The sequence below is a fragment of the Gadus macrocephalus genome, chromosome 7 (assembly GCF_031168955.1).
Source record: "Gadus macrocephalus chromosome 7, ASM3116895v1".
Classification (NCBI taxonomy): Eukaryota; Metazoa; Chordata; class Actinopteri; order Gadiformes; family Gadidae; genus Gadus; species Gadus macrocephalus.
Genome location: NC_082388.1, coordinates 2801028 through 2823725, shown reverse-complemented (window position 1 = coordinate 2823725; position 22698 = coordinate 2801028). Strand labels below are relative to the sequence as shown.

General features: G+C 43.4%; 2 protein-coding genes across 3 annotated transcripts in view; both read left to right on the top strand.

Annotated features, from left to right (window-relative positions):
- Positions 1–22698, top strand: part of LOC132460631 (zinc finger protein 431-like) — a 153890-nt gene that overhangs the window by 22994 nt on the left and 108198 nt on the right. Inside the window, exons 8-12 of one of the 2 annotated variants that reach the window (XM_060055371.1) lie at positions 11160–11226; positions 16749–17032; positions 19911–19974; positions 20579–20691; positions 20969–21035. In XM_060055371.1, the coding sequence (XP_059911354.1) occupies positions 11160–11226; positions 16749–17032; positions 19911–19974; positions 20579–20691; positions 20969–21035 (595 nt within the window). Of the gene's footprint in view, positions 1–11159; positions 11227–15070; positions 15161–16748; positions 17033–19910; positions 19975–20578; positions 20692–20968; positions 21036–22698 lie in introns of those variants that run through there. The other variant, XM_060055379.1, reaches the window with a different exon arrangement.
- LOC132460690 (zinc finger protein 431-like) lies at positions 11510–13146 on the top strand. The gene has a single exon (XM_060055535.1). The coding sequence runs from the start codon at positions 11838–11840 to the stop codon at positions 13065–13067; it is 1230 nt and encodes a 409-aa protein (XP_059911518.1). The 5' UTR covers positions 11510–11837; the 3' UTR covers positions 13068–13146.

The window sequence follows — 22698 nt, the reverse complement described above, 5'->3', positions numbered from 1 at the left end:
CCCTGAAGCGCCACATGAGGACTCACTCCGGGGAGAAGCCCTACAAGTGTGACCAATGCATGAAGTGCTTCCGTCATGGCTCCTCCCTGAAGTTCCACAAGTCGACTCACTCTGTGGGGAAGCCCTACAGGTGTGACCAATGCACGAAGCGCTACCATCGGAAATGCGACCTGGAGATCCACCTGAGGACTCACTCCGGTGAGAAGCCCTACAAGTGTGACCAATGCACGAAGCGCTTCATTCAGACAAGCCACCTGAAGATCCACATGAGAACACACACCGGCGAGAAGCCCTACAGGTGTGACCAATGCACGAAGTGCTTCAGTCTTGGCTCCACCCTGAAGTTCCACATGTCGACTCACTCTGGGGAGAAGCCCTACAGGTGTGACCAATGCACGAAGTGCTTCAGTCGGAAAGGCAGCCTGAATCTTCACATGAGGACTCACTCCGGGGTGAAGCCCTACAAGTGTGACCAATGCACGAAGCGCTTCAGTCAGACAAGCCACCTGAAGATCCACATGAGAACTCACACCGGCGAGAAGCCCTACAGGTGTGACCAATGCACAAAGTGCTTCAGTCTGAAAGGCACCCTGAAGTTCCACATGTCGACTCACTCTGGGGATAAGCCCTACAGGTGTGACCAATGCACCAAGCGCTACCATCGGAAATGCGACCTGGAGTTCCACCTGAGGACTCACTCCGGTGAGAAGCCCTACAGGTGCAACCAATGCATGAAGCGCTTCAGTGATAGCTACGCCCTGAAGATCCACATGAGAACTCACTCCGGCGAGAAGCCCTACAAGTGTGACCAATGAACGAAGGGCTTCATTGTGAAAAGCAACCTGAAGATCCACATGAGGACTCACTCCGGTTAGAAGCCCTGCCTGTTAGTGCATTGGAACGCCAGCTACAGCGACCCAAGCAATTTGAGTGTGCACATCAGGGATGGAAATTACACGCCACACTTCGCATTTCTCACGCAGAGAAATGACCAGGATAGTGCCGACCAATTTGGGCCGCTATTTAACAGTGTTACAGGTAGGAATCAAATGGGTTTCCCGTACGTAGGGTAACCAGACGTCCTCTATTGCCCGGACATGCCCTCTTTTTGACACACTTTTAAAAAATGTGTGGCGGAATTTCAAAATCGTCCGGGACTTTATTAAAGCCTCATATATGTTCACATTGAATTTGAGTTGCGTTTCTCTGGGTCGTTCACAGACTAGTTAGGCTACGCCCTCCCCTACTCAGTTCTGTTCGCTTTGCATTGGTGGAAGTGAGTAGGGGGAGTGGGTAAGTAGAGCCTTCAGATTGGACGGTTTGACCTACTCGGTTACCGTCGTGTTTTGTATTCATTATTTTACCATTAATGTTTTATAGGGACAAACATTAACAAATTTCTCCTACAGGGGATTGATAAAGTTCTATCTATTGAACAGAAAGAAACACTTGGTCATACTTTACACACTTTACCACAGCATTGGCCTACTGAATGCCACAGATATATTTTCAGCATTGGACTGAATGCCACACGTGTTTTTTTTCTGAATATTAGTGTTAAGGGCATATAATGCTTACTATCATACGTTTGTTACCATGTCTGTGTGGACACATTTGTATGCAGTCACATGTAAATATAAAAAACCAAATGTTCCCATTGACTTATGATGGTGTAGCCATGAATGTTGTTTTATTATTAATATGTCAATTCGTTTTTTAATAAATACTTTGTATCGATGAATTATCCCCAAACGTGTCATTGTAACACCAACTCATCTTATCTATTGTCAATATTATATTGTTTAAAATGTTTGCATATATTAAAAAATATATATAGCGTATAAAAAGTGGCTGGTTAAAAAGATGAGTGGCTGGTGGGTAAAAAAGTTAATTTCCATCGCTGGTGCACATGCTCAAGCACACGGGCAATGGGGTGCTTTCACACAGGGTAACGGGGCGCTTTGATTTAGAGCTCTGTCTGGTATTTGTCGAAATTACTGCTTTTAGTTTTTCTTTTCATCAGGATTAAACACTTTCCAGCTTTTGATTCGCTTTGTTTTGCTTTGTTTTCATTTTAGTAATTTATGTCTGTGTGATAAAGAACTTATTTCTCTGATTCTTACAGCAAAATATTAGGAAATGTTCACATCGTTGGTAAATACAAAGGAAACATTTGGGGAGTATACCACGAACCTCGCTGAACAAACCCAGGCTCTCTTGGGAAAACCTGGTTCGACAGACGCAACTCGCAGTCAGAGTTAAATGGTTCCAAGACACTCACTTTAGATTCAATTAGTCGAACCTGGTTTTCCGCTTTAGGTTCAATGCGCGTTCACATAAAAGGTGTGTTTATCACGTCATTTGACTCCCCCTTATGCAAAGTGAATCGAGCGTGCGTGGTGTATTATTATGAATTCCTACGAGGAATTCAAGGTCCAAATCACAGCCAAGGGGAACAGGGTTGCCCATAATATGGCTAGGGTAGCGTGCTGGCAAAAAAATTGCCGTCCGTGTTAATTCGTAAGTGAATAGATTCTGCATATTGTCTAAAAAATATCATGTATCCTCATGCCTTTTACCCCCATAGATGTGGTGCCAGCACGCTCCTATGAACATGGGGCCAAGTCAAAAATAAATATGAAAATAATATTCAATGTGGTAAGTTGTAAGCATCCATTTGAATAATTTCAGGTGAATCTAGCCTGTGATTTGCAATGGCCTAGGCTCCAACCTTTTGTCACATGATGATTACCTGCAGCAAATAAAAATAAAAACAAATTTAATACGACTGGGAGGGGGACCGCTCCACCGCCCTTCACTACTTCGGAGGAGCTGGCTCTCGCCAATAACGAAGGTCGGCCGATGATGGTAGGAGTGGAAGGGGGGGTGTCCTCTGACCCCACTGCCTCGACTTCCAAGGCCTTTGTAATGAGTATGTATTCATGTATTGGCAATGGACATCAATAATTGTCTTGCTAATCACATTGTTGTGAAATGATTGAGTGTAAATTAATTGTAATTTTTAGTTGAAGGTACAAACATTCTTTTGGAGAAGCTGCCGACAATCAATCTCCAATCAGAGGTATATAACTATCAAAGCAAAGTGTCACGTATTCTTCTAAATGTTTAATTTCTGGACAGAATGTCCTATAATAGGTTTCCCTGATTCTTGCAGGAGACTCGGCCTGTGACTCCAGGGCGACTATGGAGGTGATTTTTCTGAACAATTCTCACAGCTATAGTATGAATTTGTAGAATAAAAAATGCCTAGGCCTAATTGTGTCGCACACATAGCGGTTATGTGTATGTGGCTGATGGTGGATGCTGCTGAAGGTGAATGCTGCTGATGGTGGTGGATGCTGCTGAATGTGAATGCTGCTGATGGTGTCTGCTGATGGTGTCTGCTGCTGCTGCTGCTGCTGCTGCTGCTGCTGCTGCAGGTCGCTGCTGCTGCTGCAGGTCGCTGCTGCTTGAGGCAATGGCTGCTTGAGCTGGCTGGTGGTGGCGAAGGATGGTGGTGCCGCCTTCTGCTGCTAGTGGTGGCGGCTTGTGCTGGCGACGGCTGTTGGTGGTGGTGGCGGCGGCGACTGCTGCGATTGCTGTCCTTCCTTTCGACCTGATGCACTTTACTATCCTTAACCTCAGCCTGATGTTTGTGGAGTATTTTCTTTGTTTATTAATAACTTATAATATTCCTCCCTGTTCCTTCACTTTGTTCTTGTTTTACAAGTTACATACACGCACACCTGTTTACACATTTGTTGTTCTTGTTGCACACATGACTAACATTGTTTTATTTATTGATACCCCCTGGCTCTACTTTGCTGTTCTTGTTCACTTACTGTGTTTGCTTTGTTGTTCTTAGTCCTTGTTCCCACTTGTTTTTGGTTCCACAAACCTCAGCCTGATATATCTGGCATCTCAAACACTGGGTCCAGCTTTACCTGGCGCCTACTCCTTTGCAGCGTGCAGATGTTGGGCAGTGGAATCTGCATTTGCTGCAGTGTTTCATAACCAGTGGTCCATTTTACTTGTATTGCTTTTTTAATTGTCTCCTTTCCTCACCGTATTCCTCTCTTGTCAACACTTATATATACAATATTCATCCCTGTTCCTTCACTTTGTTGTTTTTGAAGTTGGACACACACACACACACACACACATATATTCTTGTTGTCTGACCCATTGTTTAATAAAAAAATACTAATTTGTTATTCTTTAATATATGTGATACTATGTGTTCGGCTTAGTCTTAAAAGTATCATGGTTGTGTGGTCAGCTCCTGCCTCATCAGAAGAAGTTGCCTGGAAACTAAATGCTAAATGGACTGTTGCTACTCTGCTTTCTCAATCGCTCTCTGACCACGGGTACGTGAATCGGAATTAGGGGCTTAATCGGAGTTGCGCTAAAATGAACATCTTGAATCGTCTTTGATTTCAGAACAGATGTAGTAAGGTTAAGCCACTAAAGTCAGTAGCCTAGTGCTACCCATGCTTACACGAACGTGAAGCTTTACCTCAAACTTAAAAACGTATCAAGTAGCTTGCAGTTGTCACCCTACCACTCCAAATGTAACACTGACGTTTACAAATATGCAACAATGGTCAGAAAAGTACTTGTGTTTATTAATTTATATTTACCATTCAATATTGCAAACGCTGCTGGCAGTCCCATTGAAGAACACGGCAGCGCGGCCTGTTTTTGAACTATACAGGTTTACATGAACCACGTGACCACCCTGCCGGCGAGATCAGAGAGTGTCGCAACCTATGGTCGCAACCTGCCCTCCTTTATTATGTCCATGATGTTACCCAGGCCCCCGGGACAGGCATATACTTCCGCAATCCACCCGTGCTCAGAGGCCAAGCCTGGTATTGCAGCTGTTTAGCTGGGAGTGGACGGGGGTCCGTCATTTCATGCGGCCCACAAGTAGATATCGCCGTCCACTCCAATACAAGTGGGGAACAGGATTGTGTCTCCGCAAGAAATGTCTGGATATCAATCAAAGGCTCATAATTATATTTCTACCCTGTTCTAAAAAAATGTAATTTTTTTCTTTTCAAAACGCCTCCTCAAGCGTTTTATTAGCAGTTTACGTTGGGTACGCAGCTGAAAGGAGCCGTACTGAAACAAACGGCTCCTTGCTATGATCCTATTTTGAAGTGCACGGCTCCATTAACTTCCGAATTAAATTAAATTCCGAATTAACTTCCATTAACTCCATTAACTTCCAAAGTCTGAGATTTGTCCTTTACTTGACATGAATGGCGTTGAACACGGATATATAACACACATATCATTGAAATAGCTGGAACAGGCACGCACGTATTGATTACCTGAATGATTATGGGAGACCTACGTAATTTTCATAATATTGTAAATTGTCTGATATTAACATTTCAGTTGCGTTGGTAGGTATTTCATTTTCATTTGCTTGTTTAGCTATGTATGACAGGGTTATGGTTAGCTATGTATGACAGTTGACAATGTTGGTGTATTACAATTCAATATTTGGGTAGGCTACTCCAACTTCGTTGCTGGTCGACATGTAAACATTTACTTTTATATAAATTATTGATTGCATTCTTCGTAAAATAGTTACTTGGAAGGAATCTGTTTCTTAAGCAATAACATTGAACTGAATTTTTTAGGCCTACATACGTTTACTATGTTACTATGGTATTATATGGAGCAATCTTACATATTTATGAAGTTTCCAGATCAATAAAGTTCTATCTCTTTTTATTTGAACTGCCTGTATGTCCTCTTGATTATAGTATTACAGTGTGTACCTTGGTTATCAGCTATCATAGAATGGTGTCCAAATGGCTGCATGTGTAAGAAATAGGATTTGAACCAAGTGTTACAATAAAAAAAAGCTTTTATTAAAAGACCCCCCACCCCAAATTTGAACAAAACACATTTTTTGGCTGTTTGGCTGGGGCAGAAGAGTGGAAGGGGAAACAAAGACAGGTAGCCTAAGAAGCCTAAGAAGTAAGGAAAGGAATGAGAGGAAGAACAGTGAAATGAATGAACAGTGTGATAAACGCAAATGATTACCAAAAAGGTTATAATTACTGATTTATCAAATACGCAGAGAAGAGCATCATCGAGCATCACCTCAATTGCCCCCTGGGGACAAATAAAGTTTTTTTGAATTTGAATTTGAATTTGAATCGAATAAAGATTAAGGACCTGGATTATATCTTACAGTATTGAAAACTGTTGAAATTACAATTCAGAGTGGAGAAGGCTGAAGGCATTGGCCCTAAAAGTGTCAGTTTCACCCACTCTGGATTATCGCTTCAAGAGACTGTGAAATGCTTTTTAAAAAAATGTAATTTCCCCTATTGGTGAAATGAACCTTGTCTTTTAGGTATAAACCACAGCAGTTAAACCTTATTCCAGGATGTACGCTGTTGCCTCCTAGCTCTACACTAACAAATGCGTTCATCACACTGTTCACCCATTTCCTAGCGTGATTTAGCTTCCCCGGATGGTCAGCCCTCCACCAGCGTCTCTCTAAGTTTTATAACAAATAATTCAATACGTGAAGATTTGGTGATAGAGGTAAAGCATCTTCTTTTAAATATTATAAGCCTTGGTTTAGTTATTCAGTTCTGTTGGATTCCAGCCCACCATGGAATATATGGCAATGAAATTGCTGATAAATTAGCTAAAAGATACTAACCTAATTAGAAGAATTTAACCTTAAGTATATATATTTTTTATTTTTATTTATTCATTTCTTTTGTTAGTTTGTTTTATTTTGTTTATTTTGTTTCGTTAGTTTGGTTTTTTCTTTGAATTTATTTGTATGATTTAAAGTATGATTTGCCAACGTCCTTGTCCTTGTCAACGTCCTTGTCACAAACTCCTGTGTAGTAGTCCAGTAGGTCGCTGTATATGGGGAAAAACTATGATCCGCCACTAAACTAGAAGAAGAAGAAGATCTCTGCATCTGGTACGTCACGGACTAGGTCACGTGTCCTGGCCACATACCACGGAAGCAAATTGCTCCTGTATGTTACCATGCGCCACTGAGCAGTTTGCATAGGAATGAATGGGCGGCCATTTTCCAGTCCGTGGTCCATCCTTTATTATGTCCATGATGTTACCCAGGGACTCTCTAAATCGACGCCACTTCGACCTGGGCGGGACTTTACGTCCTACGTCACTCGCTATGGGTGTGCATGTGTGTGCGTAGCCGTTTGTCTCAGGGATCTGTGCACGAACTCCCTTGCACTACAGGATTACGAGCGTCAGGGTGGTACGTAGGGTTGCCAACCGTCCCGTAAAATACGGAATCGTCCCTTATTTGGCAATTAAATGTTGCGTCCCGTATTGAACCAATACGGGACGCAATTTGTTCCGTATTTCCATAAATGTCCAATACACATGTCTGTCACACACACAAATTCTAAATCTAACAATAATGATCAAAACAAAACACAGGGAATACTACGGTCAGCAAAATTGTCGCGGCGGGATCTACGCAAGACCGGCTCCGGTCATCTGTGTGTCTGCGCATGCGTGTGGTGGTCACGGTTGCCTAGCGACAGACACCACACACCGGCGCTGCTCACAAAACCTGCGCCTTTTAAAAATGTCCGCTACACCCGATACTCCACCACGTCCTCAAAAGCGTAAACGCTTGCAGAAGTACGGACGTGAGTGGGAAGACGCACATCCTTGGCTGGACAGCGTCAGTGGAGATGTTTACAAGGCAAGTTGTAAAATATGTCGGCAAGTGTTTTCAGTGGCGCACGGTGGGCTGTCTGACATCAGACAGCATGCAACAGGACAGCATGCAACCTTCTTCTCTGCAATAATATCCTCTCTCTCTTTGAGGATGTTGTAAAGAAGCTGGAGAGTGATGAAACCACCTGTGTTGAGTTATATTCCATCATGGAAAACTTCAAGCAAAAGCTCACACAGAGACGAGATTAACAGTTCTATGGCTACTTAACTAAATTGAAGCTGCAGCGTCTCCGTCCACTTGATGCTGACATGGCAAGGGCAGATTTTACTGCATTCCTCAACACAGCACTCTCATATGTTGAGAAATGGTTCAACTTTTCTGAAGACTACTGGTTGTTCTCACTGCAACCTCTCTCTCTGCACCATGGCACCATGACCTTTACTGACATTGAGAGGGTGACCACCAAGCTCAACCTCATCCATAAAGTCAACATGGATGAACTTTATGATGAATGCTCCACAGCAAAACCCATTCTGAAGAGGCTCAAAGAAGATGCTGAAGATGAATGGAAGTCCAAAGGTGTGGCTGCCAGGTGGGTGGCTCTCTTTCGAGTAGCTGACCTGCCAAACATGCTGTCTATCACCAGACACATCCTGAGCATCCCAGCATCCACTGGATGTGTGGAAAGGATCTTCTCCAGAATGGCCAACAAATGGAGTGGGCCATTCCGTTTATTTAGTTTATATTTTAAAAGTTCATTGCTGCACACGCCACACAAAGAGATTTCATTCAAGATTTAATTGACTGCACTTTATAAGAGAATGTTATGTGGTAATAAAGCATTTCAAGATTTAAGTATGACTAATTCCTTTCTTGATCAACCCTTTACTAAAAACACCAGCACAAAATAAAACATACCACTGCTGCGGGCGCCCCGCCCCACAGGAGTCGGGCCCGTGATGGGCGTCCCTTATTTTAATTTCTGAAAGTTGGCAACCCTAGTGGTACGCGATGGAGGGTGGGTGACATTCCTACAGTCTGTGATGATAGCCTATCATTGATAGGCTATATTTCTACAAATGACTTACTATTTCTAGCGATTAACATGACGAAACAACACGAACTAAGCTAACATTAGACTAATAGCCATACCAGATAACGCCATACCAGCTAACCCTAACTATTTCTATTAAACTCTGAACCATTTTGCAACAGGCAACTGTGTGTTGGTGCGTCTTATTGCTTCCCACGTCTGCGTCTGCATCTTTCCCACTCCTGGCTAATAGTTTCAGCTTTTGTACTGTATATCAGAAATGATCACCCTGTACCACACTGCTGACTTGTTGATGTTTTGTGAGCACTCACGCATTTCTCTAGGTATCTTAAAGGACAATTCCGGTATTTTGAACATTGAGCCCCCTTTCTGGTTTGTTTAGGATGAAATAGAGTGGGTGACACCGAAATTTGAACTATTAGTCCTTTCTCGGGTATTTGGCTAATTTTGAATCGCTCCTGCCTGCTTCACAATGGTTGTCTGTGTGCATACACAAACCTGTCAACCCAGCAACCCTAAACGTTCGTTTTCAAAAATCTGCAAGTAACCGAGTGGTTAGTGGCATTCGTGAAGTTAAAAAAAAAAATATCGGCGCAATATATGTTTTCCATCCGTGTTAGTTGCTAAATTGAACTATTTTTTCAGATACCTCACAACCGCATAGAAACTTCCGCACATGGTCCCACTCCGTGCAGCACCTACTTTCGACTTCCGTCGGCATCTGCCTGCACTTCCCACAGGCACACCACCCGCCCGTGATCCTGGGGGGACCGCTTCAGCCGGAGCTTCAGGCGCCTCCGTAGCCCTAGCCTCCATCTCACGTAGCTCCTCTTGGGTGAATTCTGGTTCAAAACGATATCCTCTGCCGTCAAAATCGAGTGCGTCCTCCAGAAGCCACCTTTCATAATCCATTTTCAGTGATTTTCTATGTGATTTTCCCTAATCCGAAGTGCTCACGGTACAAGACTTCAAACCAACGTAAACAGCCCACCTTTCCGGTTCGGCGGAGTAATATCATCGTGCAGTAATGAGTCTTCCAACTGAAATCAACTGGCGATAAATGTGCAATAAAACACGACAGAAACCATATATTGCGCCGATATTTTTTTTTTAAACTTCACGAATGCCACTAACCACTCGGTTACTTCTACATTTTTGAAAACGAACGTTTAGGGTTGCTGGGTTGACAGGTTTGTGTATGCACACAGACAACCATTGTGAAGCAGGCAGGAGCGATTCAAAATGAGCCAAATACCCGAGAAAGGACTAATAGTTCAAATTTCGGTGTCACCCACTCTATTTCATCCTAAACAAACCAGAAAGGGGGCTCAATGTTCAAAATACCGGAATTGTCCTTTAAGTTTCCTACTGGAGTCATCAAAACTTTGGACTTTGTTATTGTAAGAAATATTGTGTTGCAAAAACACTTTGTGTCTTACCGTTACCCTAACCTTAACCCCAGTAACATTTCTTCATCATAAACTACAAGTTACGCAAAATGGCATACAAACATCCAGTCCAATATGAAAGAAAAAAGCTGGTTTCATTAAGGAATCGAACCCCTTATCCCCGCGTTAATGAGTTGTTCTCTGACCACTAACCCATCGGGTCTTAGTACATGCGATTCAAGAGTTAACCACTTGACAATCTTTAAACTTCGGTTGCCTAGAAATTGTAAAGACAGTGATGTGTGTACATTGTGCGACCATCCGTCACTCGCGATGTGTGTGCAGTCCAAAATGAAAGAAAAAACCTTGCATCACTAGGGAATCGAACCCCCAATCATCAGTTGGTCGTTGGTAACTGTAAACAAAGAGATCGCATTTTGTTTAACTGCTAACTAACAAACGGGTTTATGCGTTCACTGAACAAAGATTATGGAAATAAATGACCACTTTTCCATCAGAAAAATCATCAGAACCGTTATTACCAACCCATAGACACTAAAAGCCAAAACCTTTCTCACATGCACACCCATCGCGAGTGACGGCTACGCGCACACATGCACACCCATAGCGAGTGACGTAGGACGTAAAGTCCCGCCCAGGTCGAAGTGGCGTCGATTTAGAGAGTCCCGTCAGAAGTGGAGGCCCTGAACTCGCTGTCTGCGGACCACAGCGTGGCCAAGAGCCAGGAGCGCGGCGAGCGGCTGGTCTGCCGCGAGGAGCTGAGTGTGCAGGTTGGAAATCATCTTATCATTCACCATCCAAAAGAGAGGCTTCCTCTGTTACAACTCTGAAACAAACCCATTGAAAGCCCACACCTTAATGATTCAGTAAACGTTCTTACACTGCCAATTATGTCCGTCTTATGCCCAACTAATCTGTCAGTAGTGGGGATTGACATCTATTCTGTGAAAATGAAAGAATACGTCTTGTGTGTGTTTTCTTCTTATGTGGAAAGCAGCAGACCCCAGACACCATTTCAATCAAGGTTGAAGAGGATATTGGTGGAGGCATGCCCGCCGTAGGTTAGTAATACACATTGCATCTATGCAAGAAAACAACCTTGTTCAACTGAGAATGTACTCGAATCTGCCTTCTCAGTAGGAGCCTTTAACCCTCGACCGTCCAAAGAGGCGACAAGGAAAATGCATAATCAACAAATAGAAGTTAGAAATAATGTCAAAATATAATTCTTCCAATACACAAGTGTTTACAAAGTACATACTGTATACCTTTATGAAAATGATTAATTAAAACATTACTCTCTCTGTTCTCTGTTTTCCTCTCTGAAGAAGACAATGACATCAGAGACTGCAGCACGCAGCGTGGCGCCTCCTCGGAGAGTCTGCGTGTGGACGCCCCTGGCTCCTCTCACATGTCAAGTCACAGCGGGGAGCTGCACATCCTGAGCGTCTACGGACAAGGGGAGGGCCCGCTGGCGGTGGACGGCCATGACACCCTCTTTGCCGCGTCAGAACCGGAGGCCTTGAGCTCGCTGTCCGCTGACCACAGCGTGGCCAAGAGCCTGAACTGCAGCGTGAGGCTGATCCGCCTTGAGGAGCTGACTGGGCACCAGGGCGGCCGCTAGGGCCGGCCCGGTCTCTTGTGTGGAAAGGTTATTCCCAACAATGCCAATATGATCGTCCACATGAGGACTCACTCTGGGGAGAAGCCCTACAAGTGTGACCAATGCACGAAGCGGTTCAGTCTGAAAGGCCGGCTGAAGCGCCACATGAGGACTCACTCCGAGGAGAAGCCCTACAGGTGTGACCAATGCATGAAGTGCTTCAGTCTTGGCTCCATCCTGAAGCGCCACATGTCGACTCACTCCGATGAGAAGCCCTACAGGTGTGACCAATGCATGAAGTGCTTCAGTCTTGGCTCCACCCTGAAGCGCCACATGTCGACTCACACCGGCGTGAAGCCCAACAGGTGTGACCAATGCGCGAAGTGCTTCAGTGAGAAAGGCACCCTGAAGGGCCACATGAGGACTCACTCTGGGGAGAAGCCCTACAGGTGCGACCAATGCCCGAAGTGCTTCAGTGAAGGCCGCACCCTGAAGATCCACCTGAGGACTCACTCCGGCGAGAAGCCATACAGGTTTGACCAATGCACGAAGTGCTTCAGTCAGAAAGGCACCCTGAAGAACCACATGAGGACTCACTCCGATGAGAAGCCCTACAGGTGCGACCAATGCCCGAAGCGCTTCAGTCAAGGCTGCACCCTGAAGTTACACTTGTCGACTCACACCGGTGAGAAGCCCTACAGGTGTGACCAATGCACGAAGTGCTTCAGTCTGAATAACATCCTCAAGAACCACATGACTACTCACTCCGGGGAGAAGCCCTACAAGTGTGACCAATGCACGAAGTGCTTCAGTCTGAAATGCAACCTGAAGATCCACATGAGGACTCACTCTGGGGAGAAGCCCTACAAGTGTGACCAATGCACGATGCGCTTCAGTCAGAATAACATCCTCAAGAACCACATGACGACTCACTCTGGGGAGAAGCCCTACAAGTGTGACCAATGCACGAAGTGCTTCAGTCTGAAAGGCAACCTGAAGATCCACATGAGGACTCACTCTGAGGAGAAGCTCAACAAGTGTGACCAATGCACGATGCGCTTCAGTCAGAATAACATCCTCAAGAACCACATGACGACTCACTCCGGGGAGAAGCCCTACAAGTGTGACCAATGCACGAAGTGCTTCAGTCTGAAAGGCAACCTGAAGATCCACATGAGGACTCACTCTGGGGAGAAGCCCTCCGTGTGTCTGCAGTGCAACGCCAGCTACAGCGCCCCAAGCTCTTTGCGTTTGCACATGCTCAAGCACACTTTGACACGGGGTAGCGGGACGCTTTGATTGAGACCTCTGTCTGGTATTCGTTTAAATTACTGCTTTTAGTTTTTCTTTTCATCACGATTAAACGCTTTCAACTTTTCATTCGCTTTCTGTTTTTATTGATCGATGTCTGTGTTGAATAACTCATTTCTAGGATTCTTCTGACAACAAAATATTTGATTTAATGTAGAGCTTGATCAGGGGAAGATACAGGCAGCAAAGTTACCAAGCATACAGTCTATGAGGCGATGGGTGTACATGATTCTTATAGGAAACGTTGACATCATGGGTAAATACAATGGAAACAAAGGTCAGGGGGAGGGGCCTTCATGGAGTTTAGGATTGGCCAGAGGAGAGACCAAGATAAATTGCAATTCACAATATGGGTGAAGTGGACATGGCTGCAAGACAGTTAAAGGAATCTACACAACAAAGAAGTCTGGATTGCCCTCAGTATCAAACTTGGTGCCCACAGTTGCAAATTCAAACTATCTTAACGCCTTTCAATTAGAGAGGGCGGGAGGTATCTCTAGGTCCATGGAGAATGCATAGAAATTCATTGAAATTGACTAATTATACAAACAGGGTTCATATAATTTGTACATTAAAGTTATGCTTGATATTGCCACAATATTGTCATTACTGTTATCTTTGTTATTACAAAAAGCCTGCAAAGTTCACTTGTGAAATAGACTGCGATTGAACCCCACATTATACATGATTGTTGATTCCACTTACCTTTCCATTCTGTGCGCTTAATGCTAACTACCTTGGATGGATTGTATCATAATAGGGGATAACGGTTGAAGATGATCCATTTTAAAAGGTCCCTGGTTAAATGTCTAGATCTCAGTGATGCTCAGTTTAGGCCGGTCCTCCCTCTAGAATGCAGCATTATTCTAACGGGACAAAGTCAGAAGATTCCTAGCATTGGTCCCCCTTCACTCCCTGTTTGCAGCGGCGGCTGGTCATCCAATTCGTGGGTGGGGTGCAGTAATGAACGGGGGTCCTCCCCAAGAAAATATAGAATTGGTTTCTGGGATGCCCACTAGCTAAAAATGTATTCTGATTCATAGCCTACATCCTGACTTGCAGGGCCTGGACAAGCTTACACTGCTTTCACTTTCATTCCCCTAGCCATTGCTATTTGACCCATGGTTGTTATTCTGATATTGAGGCATATCATGATCAATGTCCTGTAGTGTTTTACCGGAGTCTCAAGGTGTATTTCAAATGCAGTTTGGGGCCGTTGTGTATATATTTTTTATATGCTACATGCCAAATGACTTAATTAATCTGTAACTTACTTGTTCCTTTTAAGTATAACATTGCATGTTTGAGGAGTCCAATTCCTCCACTGAAATGGGTGGAAAGTGCTTTTACGGCTCTCTACTAATTAACAATCTATCACTTCTAGGTAGCCTATTAGATTCATTGGCTGAATTGTCCAATCAGCTCCAAATTACCACAATGAGTTGAAACACAAGACACAGTGTAGTGTCAAGTGTTTCTTTAATACACTTGGTAGGATAACAAACCTACCATGATTAATCGTTCCTTATGTCGTGTGGTCATGTACAGGGGTTGGGTTTGTGTCGGGTCTCTTCTTTTTCATTTACTAATTATTTTGGTGTGTGTGTGTGTGTGTGTGTGTGTGTGTGTGTGTGTGTGTGTGTGTGTGTGTGTGTGTGTGTGTGTGTGTGTGTGTGTGTGTGTGGAAAGTTCCTAAGCCAGAGGGACACTTTGAACCAATGCAAAAGGCTTAAAATGTACCACAATATCAAAACAAAAAAAAATCTTCTGACAAAAATAATGAATTGTTATGAGTTGGAGCAGTGAAGTTCTGTTTTTCTTTTCTTGTTGTTCAGCGTCGTTTATTTTGTTTGAATTATTTTTAACCATGTTCAATGAAAAAAAAATGAAATTACGGGGAAAGGTTACCTCCCCTTTATCTTATTTTGCCCGCCCAGATTATTTGTCCCGACCGCCCATGAGAAAATGAGTTACGAACGTGTACTGTGTACACATAGTTCTCTCCTTGAGAGACACCGTGGCTTGCAAACGAGCGAAGCATCGCAGTCGCTCAGTGTTTGGATGTACAAAACCTCGAAAAAGTAAGTTAACGAACGCCATATCATTGTGTTGCTGTACTGTATATGGTTACCTTGTTAGCATTATAATGTTGCTTTAGCATTAGCGCTACAGCTAACAGCCAAGTTACTATCGCTAATGTAAAGGTCGATAGAATCAGTTATGTGTGTAAATACCATGGACCTATTAAAGAAAGGACAGCGGACTAATACATTGCCGCCCATTCATTCTTATAATGCACACACTGTACTCGATTGTGCACCTCAGCAAGCATGGGGCATCACACGAGAATGGACACAATTCAACAAAGGGGGTACAGGCACTGCTCTCTACTGCTTGGATACCAAGGGAATGCAATGTTTTACAATGTCTGCTCACCATAAAACAAACGAATACAACTGTATTTTACCGGCCACTGGACCGCAGTAGTTCTATTGTTTTACTGATGAGGAGATCGTTTATGACCTGTTAAACTCACCCTAATGGTGCGTTCCAGGCATCCCGTGTTTTCAATCCCTTCGACCCACTTGTACTCCCAGTTTTAGCTGGTTATTTACGGGAAAAAAGTGTACCTGGAACGCACTATTATAGGCATGTTTTCCCCTTCACACCTGATTCAAATCAAAGGGTTATTAGCAGATTTCTGCAGAGCTTGATGTCATGGTATTGAGTTGATGAGATGAACTATAAAACATGTAAACAAATCAATGATGTAATATCATTTCATATAACAAATTTTAAGTATTGGGCTAATGTAATTCACTAAACATGCTTATCTTATATCTTCTTACAACTTGCTGCGGGACTATATACAACGTAAAAAATTGAGTACTGATTTTACTTTGTCTCTACGCAGGCCAGCTCATCAAGTGCTTACATTCAGCAGCTTCTCTCAAGGGATGTTGCCTGCCAGACAGAGCACCTGGAAACGCGTATTTGTAGACACACAGCTATCCTTAAAGACTTTGCAGCCCCATTTTAAAAGTGAAGGTGTGTACTTTCCTCATTGAGTATTTTTGTTCTTTGATGTAGTAGATTCTTGGCAGCATAGATTCTCGGCTGATGCTAGATTCTATCTGCGCTAAAAAGCCTGGTCCTCTTTGGAAAAGCATCATGACCAGCGCCCTGCTAAAACACGAATCAAACTTGGGAGTTGCATTTCATAGATGGAATCAGTCAAGAGCCCAGAAGGGTTTCAAGCCCGATGCCACATGAGCTGGTTTATCATTCTCAAACATCAATGAATTCATAATGCATGAATGTTAGCTGATCAGCTTAGAGGGAAGGACACATTGTTGCCTTTTAGTGTCCAATAGAATTATTGTGCTTGCCTCGGATATCATGTTATGATCAGATCACTTGGCGCTGGTGTTCGTTGAGCGTCCTTAACCTGGCCAACCACTTGAGCTTTGAGTCTAGGGAGGAGGGTGCTGGAGGAGACGTCCCTCCCCAAAACTGTGAATCTTTGTCAGCAGTACACATTTTAAACCCTCCGTGTCAATGTTACATACATTTAAAGAGTTTCTTTAACTTGTACAAATACACAATGCCTCCCTTTATGCAAATAATGTATCAAAACAATTACCTTTTCCTTTTTTTCTCCCTCTGCAGAAGACTGCGATGCCTTTGGAGACCGTAGCACTCAGCGCAACGCTACCTCAGAGATTCTGGGTGTGAACGCCCCTGGCTCCTCCCACATGTCCAGTCACAGCGAGGAGCTGAAGATTCTGAGCGTCTACGGAAAAGGGGAGGGCCCACTGGCGGAGGACGGCCATGACACCCTCTTCACCGAGTCAGAAGTGGAGGCCCTGAACTCGCTGCCTGCGGACCACAGCGTGGCCAAGAGCCTGGTGCGCGGCGAGCGGCTGGTCTGCCGCGAGGAGCTGAGTCTGCAGGTTGGAAATCATCTTCTCATTCAACATCCAAAAGAGAGGCTTCCTCTGTTACAACTCCAAAACAAACCCATAGAAAGCCCACACCTTTATGATTCAGTAAACGTTTTTACACCGCCAAATATGCCCGTCTTATGCCCAACTTTTGCCCTGTGTGATCCGTGCGTTTACACTGACCGAGGTAATTTACGGGCTGTATTTCGCACCCCTATTTACCCTCTCTGACCCTACACATATTGGGGGTTTCATTTTGATGTAAATGCAATAAGACAGCTTTGCGGTTCTAGGGGCGAGGCTTGGGTAGAGGTGTTGCTGCATTGTCTCTACAACAGAGACGATGCAGCGATATCAACATGAATAGTTGTAACTGGAGAGACAGTGAAATCCGCAAGCTGCTGACCATCATGGGAGAGAAGGTGATGCAGTCGCATTTAAAGAAGACGAAAGATGGTCGATCTAAGAGAAAGTACCATATTGGTCCGAATATAAGACGACCCTGATTATAAGACGACCCCCGTTTTCCAACACAAACATTTAGAAAAAAAGATTTGCAGAACACATTTGCAGAACAAAGAACTTCATTTTTTTTTCTTAATAACAATATTAAAAACACAGTGAATTAAACACTTGTTATTTTAATGACAATAATAATAATGCCAGTAAAGGCCACGGCACTTTCAAACGCAAAATATGTACAGGATGATTCATAATGAATATCAAGCAATAATCAAGCAACATTGTGAATATTTTTAAATAACAGAGAAAATACAGGCCACATATTTTTCTAAAATTCGCCAAACTTCTCCTCAGATCTCTCTCTATCGCTCACACACGTCCTCTGCCCCGCTGTGTTCGCTCTCGCTGTCATTGCTCCCCAGCTGCTCCGCTTCCAGCGGCTCCTCCCAAAGCGCGTTTTCTCTGACGTAGGCCTATTCAAAAACTCTCCGGTCAACCTCACTGAAACAACCACTTTGAGGACCACGGTACGATTTGCGCTGACTGTTGGCATCTTTGAGACGTTGTTTTGGTGCTCGCCATCTTCTTAGGTTACACTCCATGACCCCGAACTTCTTGGCAGCTTGGCAGTTGTTACTTGACTCTGCCTTATTGACGACCATTATTTAAAAATTGGCATCATAGCTCCTCCGCTGTTGTTGATTGACCTGACCCACTTTTGAGCCACTTGTCTCTAAATGCCTGTCTTTAATTAATGCCTGTGTGTTTAATTGTGGTCGATAGTGTTTAATTGTGGTCGATAGGGTTTACATGTTTAAATGTGGTCGATAGTGTTTATATATGGTCGATAGGGTTTACATGTGGTCGATAGGGTTTACATGTGGTCCATAGTGTTTAAATGTGGTCCATAGTGTTTAAATGTGGTCCATAGTGTTTAAATGTGGGCGATAGAGTTTAAATGTGGTCGATAGGGTTTACGTGTGGTCCATAGTGTTTAAATGTGGGTGATAGTGTTTAAATGTGGGCGATAGTGTTTACATGTGGTCGATAGGGTTTACATGTGGTCCATAGTGTTTAAATATGGTCGATAGTGTTTACATGTGGTCGATATTGTTTAAATGTGATCGACAGTGTTTAAATATGGTCGATAGTGTTTAAATATGTTCTTTTCCCTCACTCTCCACCTCATCCCTAACTCTCCACCTCAAGCTGGTGTGTAGTGAGCGTTCTGGCGCCGATTGGCTGCCGTGCATCACCCAAGTGGGTGCTACATATTGGTGGTGGTTAGTGAGGTCCCCCCTTCACTTTAGGCGTCTTTGAGTGTTATTAATTATTATTATTCTTCATGTTTAACCTCTGTTTTCCTTTTGTTCCTAGTCTGTTTTACATAGTTTTGAATGATGACTATATGCTCTGTAAGGTGACCTTGGGTGTCTTGAAAGGCGCCTCTAAATTAAATGTATTATTATTATTATTATTAAACACCGGTAACGGTCTGGTTGTTAAGGACGCTGGACTACTTCTTCCCGGAACCAATTCCTGGCGCCACCTGCGGCCGCGAATGTGTATTGACATTTAAATGGAGAGGCGAAGAAGAGAAACTGCGCTCTGAATACTAGACCCCGAATATAAGACGGACCTATTTCGAGGGGTAAAAAGGCCGTCTTATATTCGGACCAATACGGTACCTGGCAAACTTTCTTTACAATGCTTCGTCAGCAAAGTGGTTTGCAAAAAAAATAATATTTCGGCTTTTTTGCACTTTTTCGAATAGTTAATCGCGTTTTATCCTACACTCAGATTTGAACTCATTCTTGCATGCGAGGGTCTTGAATCAAAAATATGTTAATATTTATTTGCAATTCATTGTAAAGAGTCCTACACTCGGTGTGTAGCCCCGCCTTCTCCGGTGAACCAAGAAAGCCAGCTCAGAGACAAAGGCAAGGCAGGCCAAGGCAAGGCAATTTTATTTATCTAGCACTTTTCATACACAAGGCAGACTCAGTGATTCACATCTAAACATTGTCATGAAATAAAATAACTGATAAGTAAAAGAAAACATAACAAAGTTAAAAAGGCATTTTAGTATTAAAATAAAATAAAGGCAAAGTTAAAAAAGCTTTTTAGAAAGTGCAATATATTTAAGATTTAGCAGAAAGCTAAAGCAACCATAAAAGTCTTCAAGGGGGAAGGGGGATTTTACCCCCTCGGTTTAACACGGGCAAGACATTGAAATTGCAGGGCGTGCCAAGCTGCGACCGAACCAGTTTGGCAGTATAAAAAGGCATAATGTGTCGTTAGTGGGGATTGACAACTATTCTGTGAAAATGACTGAATGAATATTCAGTCGGCCAGGTTAAAATGTGTACTGCTGACAAAGAATGAATATGTCTTGTGTGTGTTTCCTTCTTTATGTGGATAGCAGCAGACCCCAGACACCATTTCAATCAAGGTTGAAGAGGATATTGGTGGAGGCATGCCCGCCGTAGGTTAGTAATACACATTGCATCTATGCAAGAAAACAACCTTGATCAACTGAGAATGTACTTGATTCTACCTGCGCTAAAAAGCCTGGTCCTCTTTGGAAAAGCATCATGACCAGCGCCCTGCTAAGACACAAGTCAAACTTGGGAGTTGCATTTCAAAGATGGAATCAGTTAAGAGCCCAGAAGGGTTTCAAGACAGATGCCACATGAGCTGGTTTATCATTCTCAAACATCAATAAATTCATAATGCATGAATGTTAGCTGATCAGCTTAGAGGGAAGGACACGTTGTTGCTTTTTAGTGTCAAAATAGAATTATTGCGCTTGTCTCGCATGTCATATTGTGATCAGATCACTTTGCGCTGGTGTTCGTTGAGTGTCCTTAACCTGGCCAACCACTTGAGCTTTGAGTCTAGGGAGGAGGGTGCTGGAGGAGACGGCCCTCTCCAAAACTGTGAATCTTTGTCAGCAGTACACATTTTAAACCCTCTGTGTCAATGTTACATACATTTAAAGAGTTTCTTTCACGTGTACAAATACACAATGCCTCCCTTTATGCAAATAATGTATCAAAACAATTGATTTTTCCTTTTTTTCTCCCTCTGCAGAAGACTGCGATGCCTTTGGAGACCGTAGCACTCAGCGCGGCGCCACCTCAAAGATTCTGGGTGTTGTCGCCCCTGGCTCCTCCCACTGGTCCAGTCACAGCGAGGAACTGGTGGTTAGCAAAATAAAGAATATGGTGCCCTTTTTGCACTTGTAAATAGTTAATCGCGTTTTAGCCTACACTCAGATGTGAACTCATTCTTGCATGCGAGGGTCTTGAATCCAAAAAGAAAATACGCAGGCAAGCCATTGAAATTGCAGGGCGTGCCAAGCCACGACCGAACCAGCTTGGCAGTGTGAAAACGCCTAATCTGTCAGTAGTGGGGATTGACAACTATTCTGTGAAAATGAAAGAATATGTCTTGTGTGTGTTTCCTTCTTTATGTGGAAAGCAACAGACCCCAGACACCATTTCAATCAAGCTTGAAGAGGATATTGGTGGAGGCATGCCCGCCACAGGTTAGTAATACACATTGCATCTATGCAAGAAAACAACCTTGATAAACTGAGAATGTACTTGATTCTACCTGCGCTAAAAAGCCTGGTCCTCTTTGGAAAAGCATCATGACCAGCGCCCTGTTAAGACACGAGTCAAACTTGGGAGTTGCATTTCGAAGATGGAATCAGTCAAGAGCCCAGAAGGGTTTCAAGACAGATGCCACATGAGCTGGTTTATCATTCTCAAACTTCAATGAATTCATAATGCATGAATGTTAGCTGATCAGCTTAGAGCAGGGGTCTCAAACTCAATTTACCTGGGGGCCGCTGGAGGTAGAGTCTGGGTGAGGGCCGCATCAAGTATTCCACAATAAAGAACAAATATGCAGTCTTCTCAGGCTTTGCTATTGACAGTTCTGCAACATGAATGCATTTTTGAACATGAATGGCTCTTTAAAACATGAACCTTTTTCAGAACATGAACCGTCTTTCTGAACATATGGCTTTTCTTGCCTACTCCTCCTGATCACTGCTGCTCTTCATCTGATCATCATTTTAACACGAAAAGAGAAAAAAAAAAAAAAAAAAAAAAGCCCTAGGCGCGCAGATGATTGCGGCAGAGAAACTGATTCGTTTAAATATTTTTGAGAAGAGATGCATGTAATAATTTCCTAAATGTATTACATGATTTTATCTCATGATAGATACATTTCAATCAATATGTGTCGGCCTCAACTTGATACAAAACACTTTCACACCGTCGATTTTTCCTCTCCCACTGGACACACAGGAAGACAAGCACACACACACACACACACCTACCAACGTACCCAGGCCAATGCAGTTATAAAATGCAATCAAACATGTCAAAACATAGACATTTTCTATAAATAGCCTACCGATGTTTGCAGTGAGAAAAACTGACACACATTTCATGCTCAGGGATAATAATAATAATAATACATATAATTTAGAGGCGCCTTTCAAAACACCCAAGGTCACCTTACAGAGCATATAGTCATCATACATTTTTTTTTTAAAAAAAACAAGACATTGTGGAAACAGATAAATAAATAAACATAAGCAATAATAAATAAATAAAACAAAAACAAGACAAAACAAAAAAAAACAATCAAAACAGTGATCAGTTAGACGTTGTGTGCGAGTTTGAACAGGTGAGTTTTGAGTTGTGACTTGAAGGTTGTAATGGTGTCTGACTGTTTTATGTGTGGGGGGAGGGAGTTCCAGAGCCTGGGTGCTGAACAGCTGAATGACCGGGCACCCATTGAAGTGAGTCGTGATGTGGGGATACATAGTAGTCCAGCAGAGGTTGAGCGGAGGGAGCGGGAGGGAGTGTATTCTTGGAGGAGGTCGCAGAGATAACTGGGGGCTAGGTTGTGGAGAGCTTTGTAGGTGAGGAGTAGGGTTTTGTATTGGATGCGGTAGTGTACTGGGAGCCAGTGAAGTTGAATGAGGACAGGGGTGATGTGGTCAGATGATTTGGTGCGGGTGATGATCCGGGCGGCTGAGTTCTGAATGATCTGCAGTCTGTTGATGAGTTTGGTGGGGAGTCCGGTGAGGAGGGCGTTGCAGTAGTCTATGCGTGATGTGACAAATGAGTGAACTAGGATTTCAGTGCTGGATTGGGTCAGTGATGGGCGGAGTCTGGCGATGTTGCGGAGGT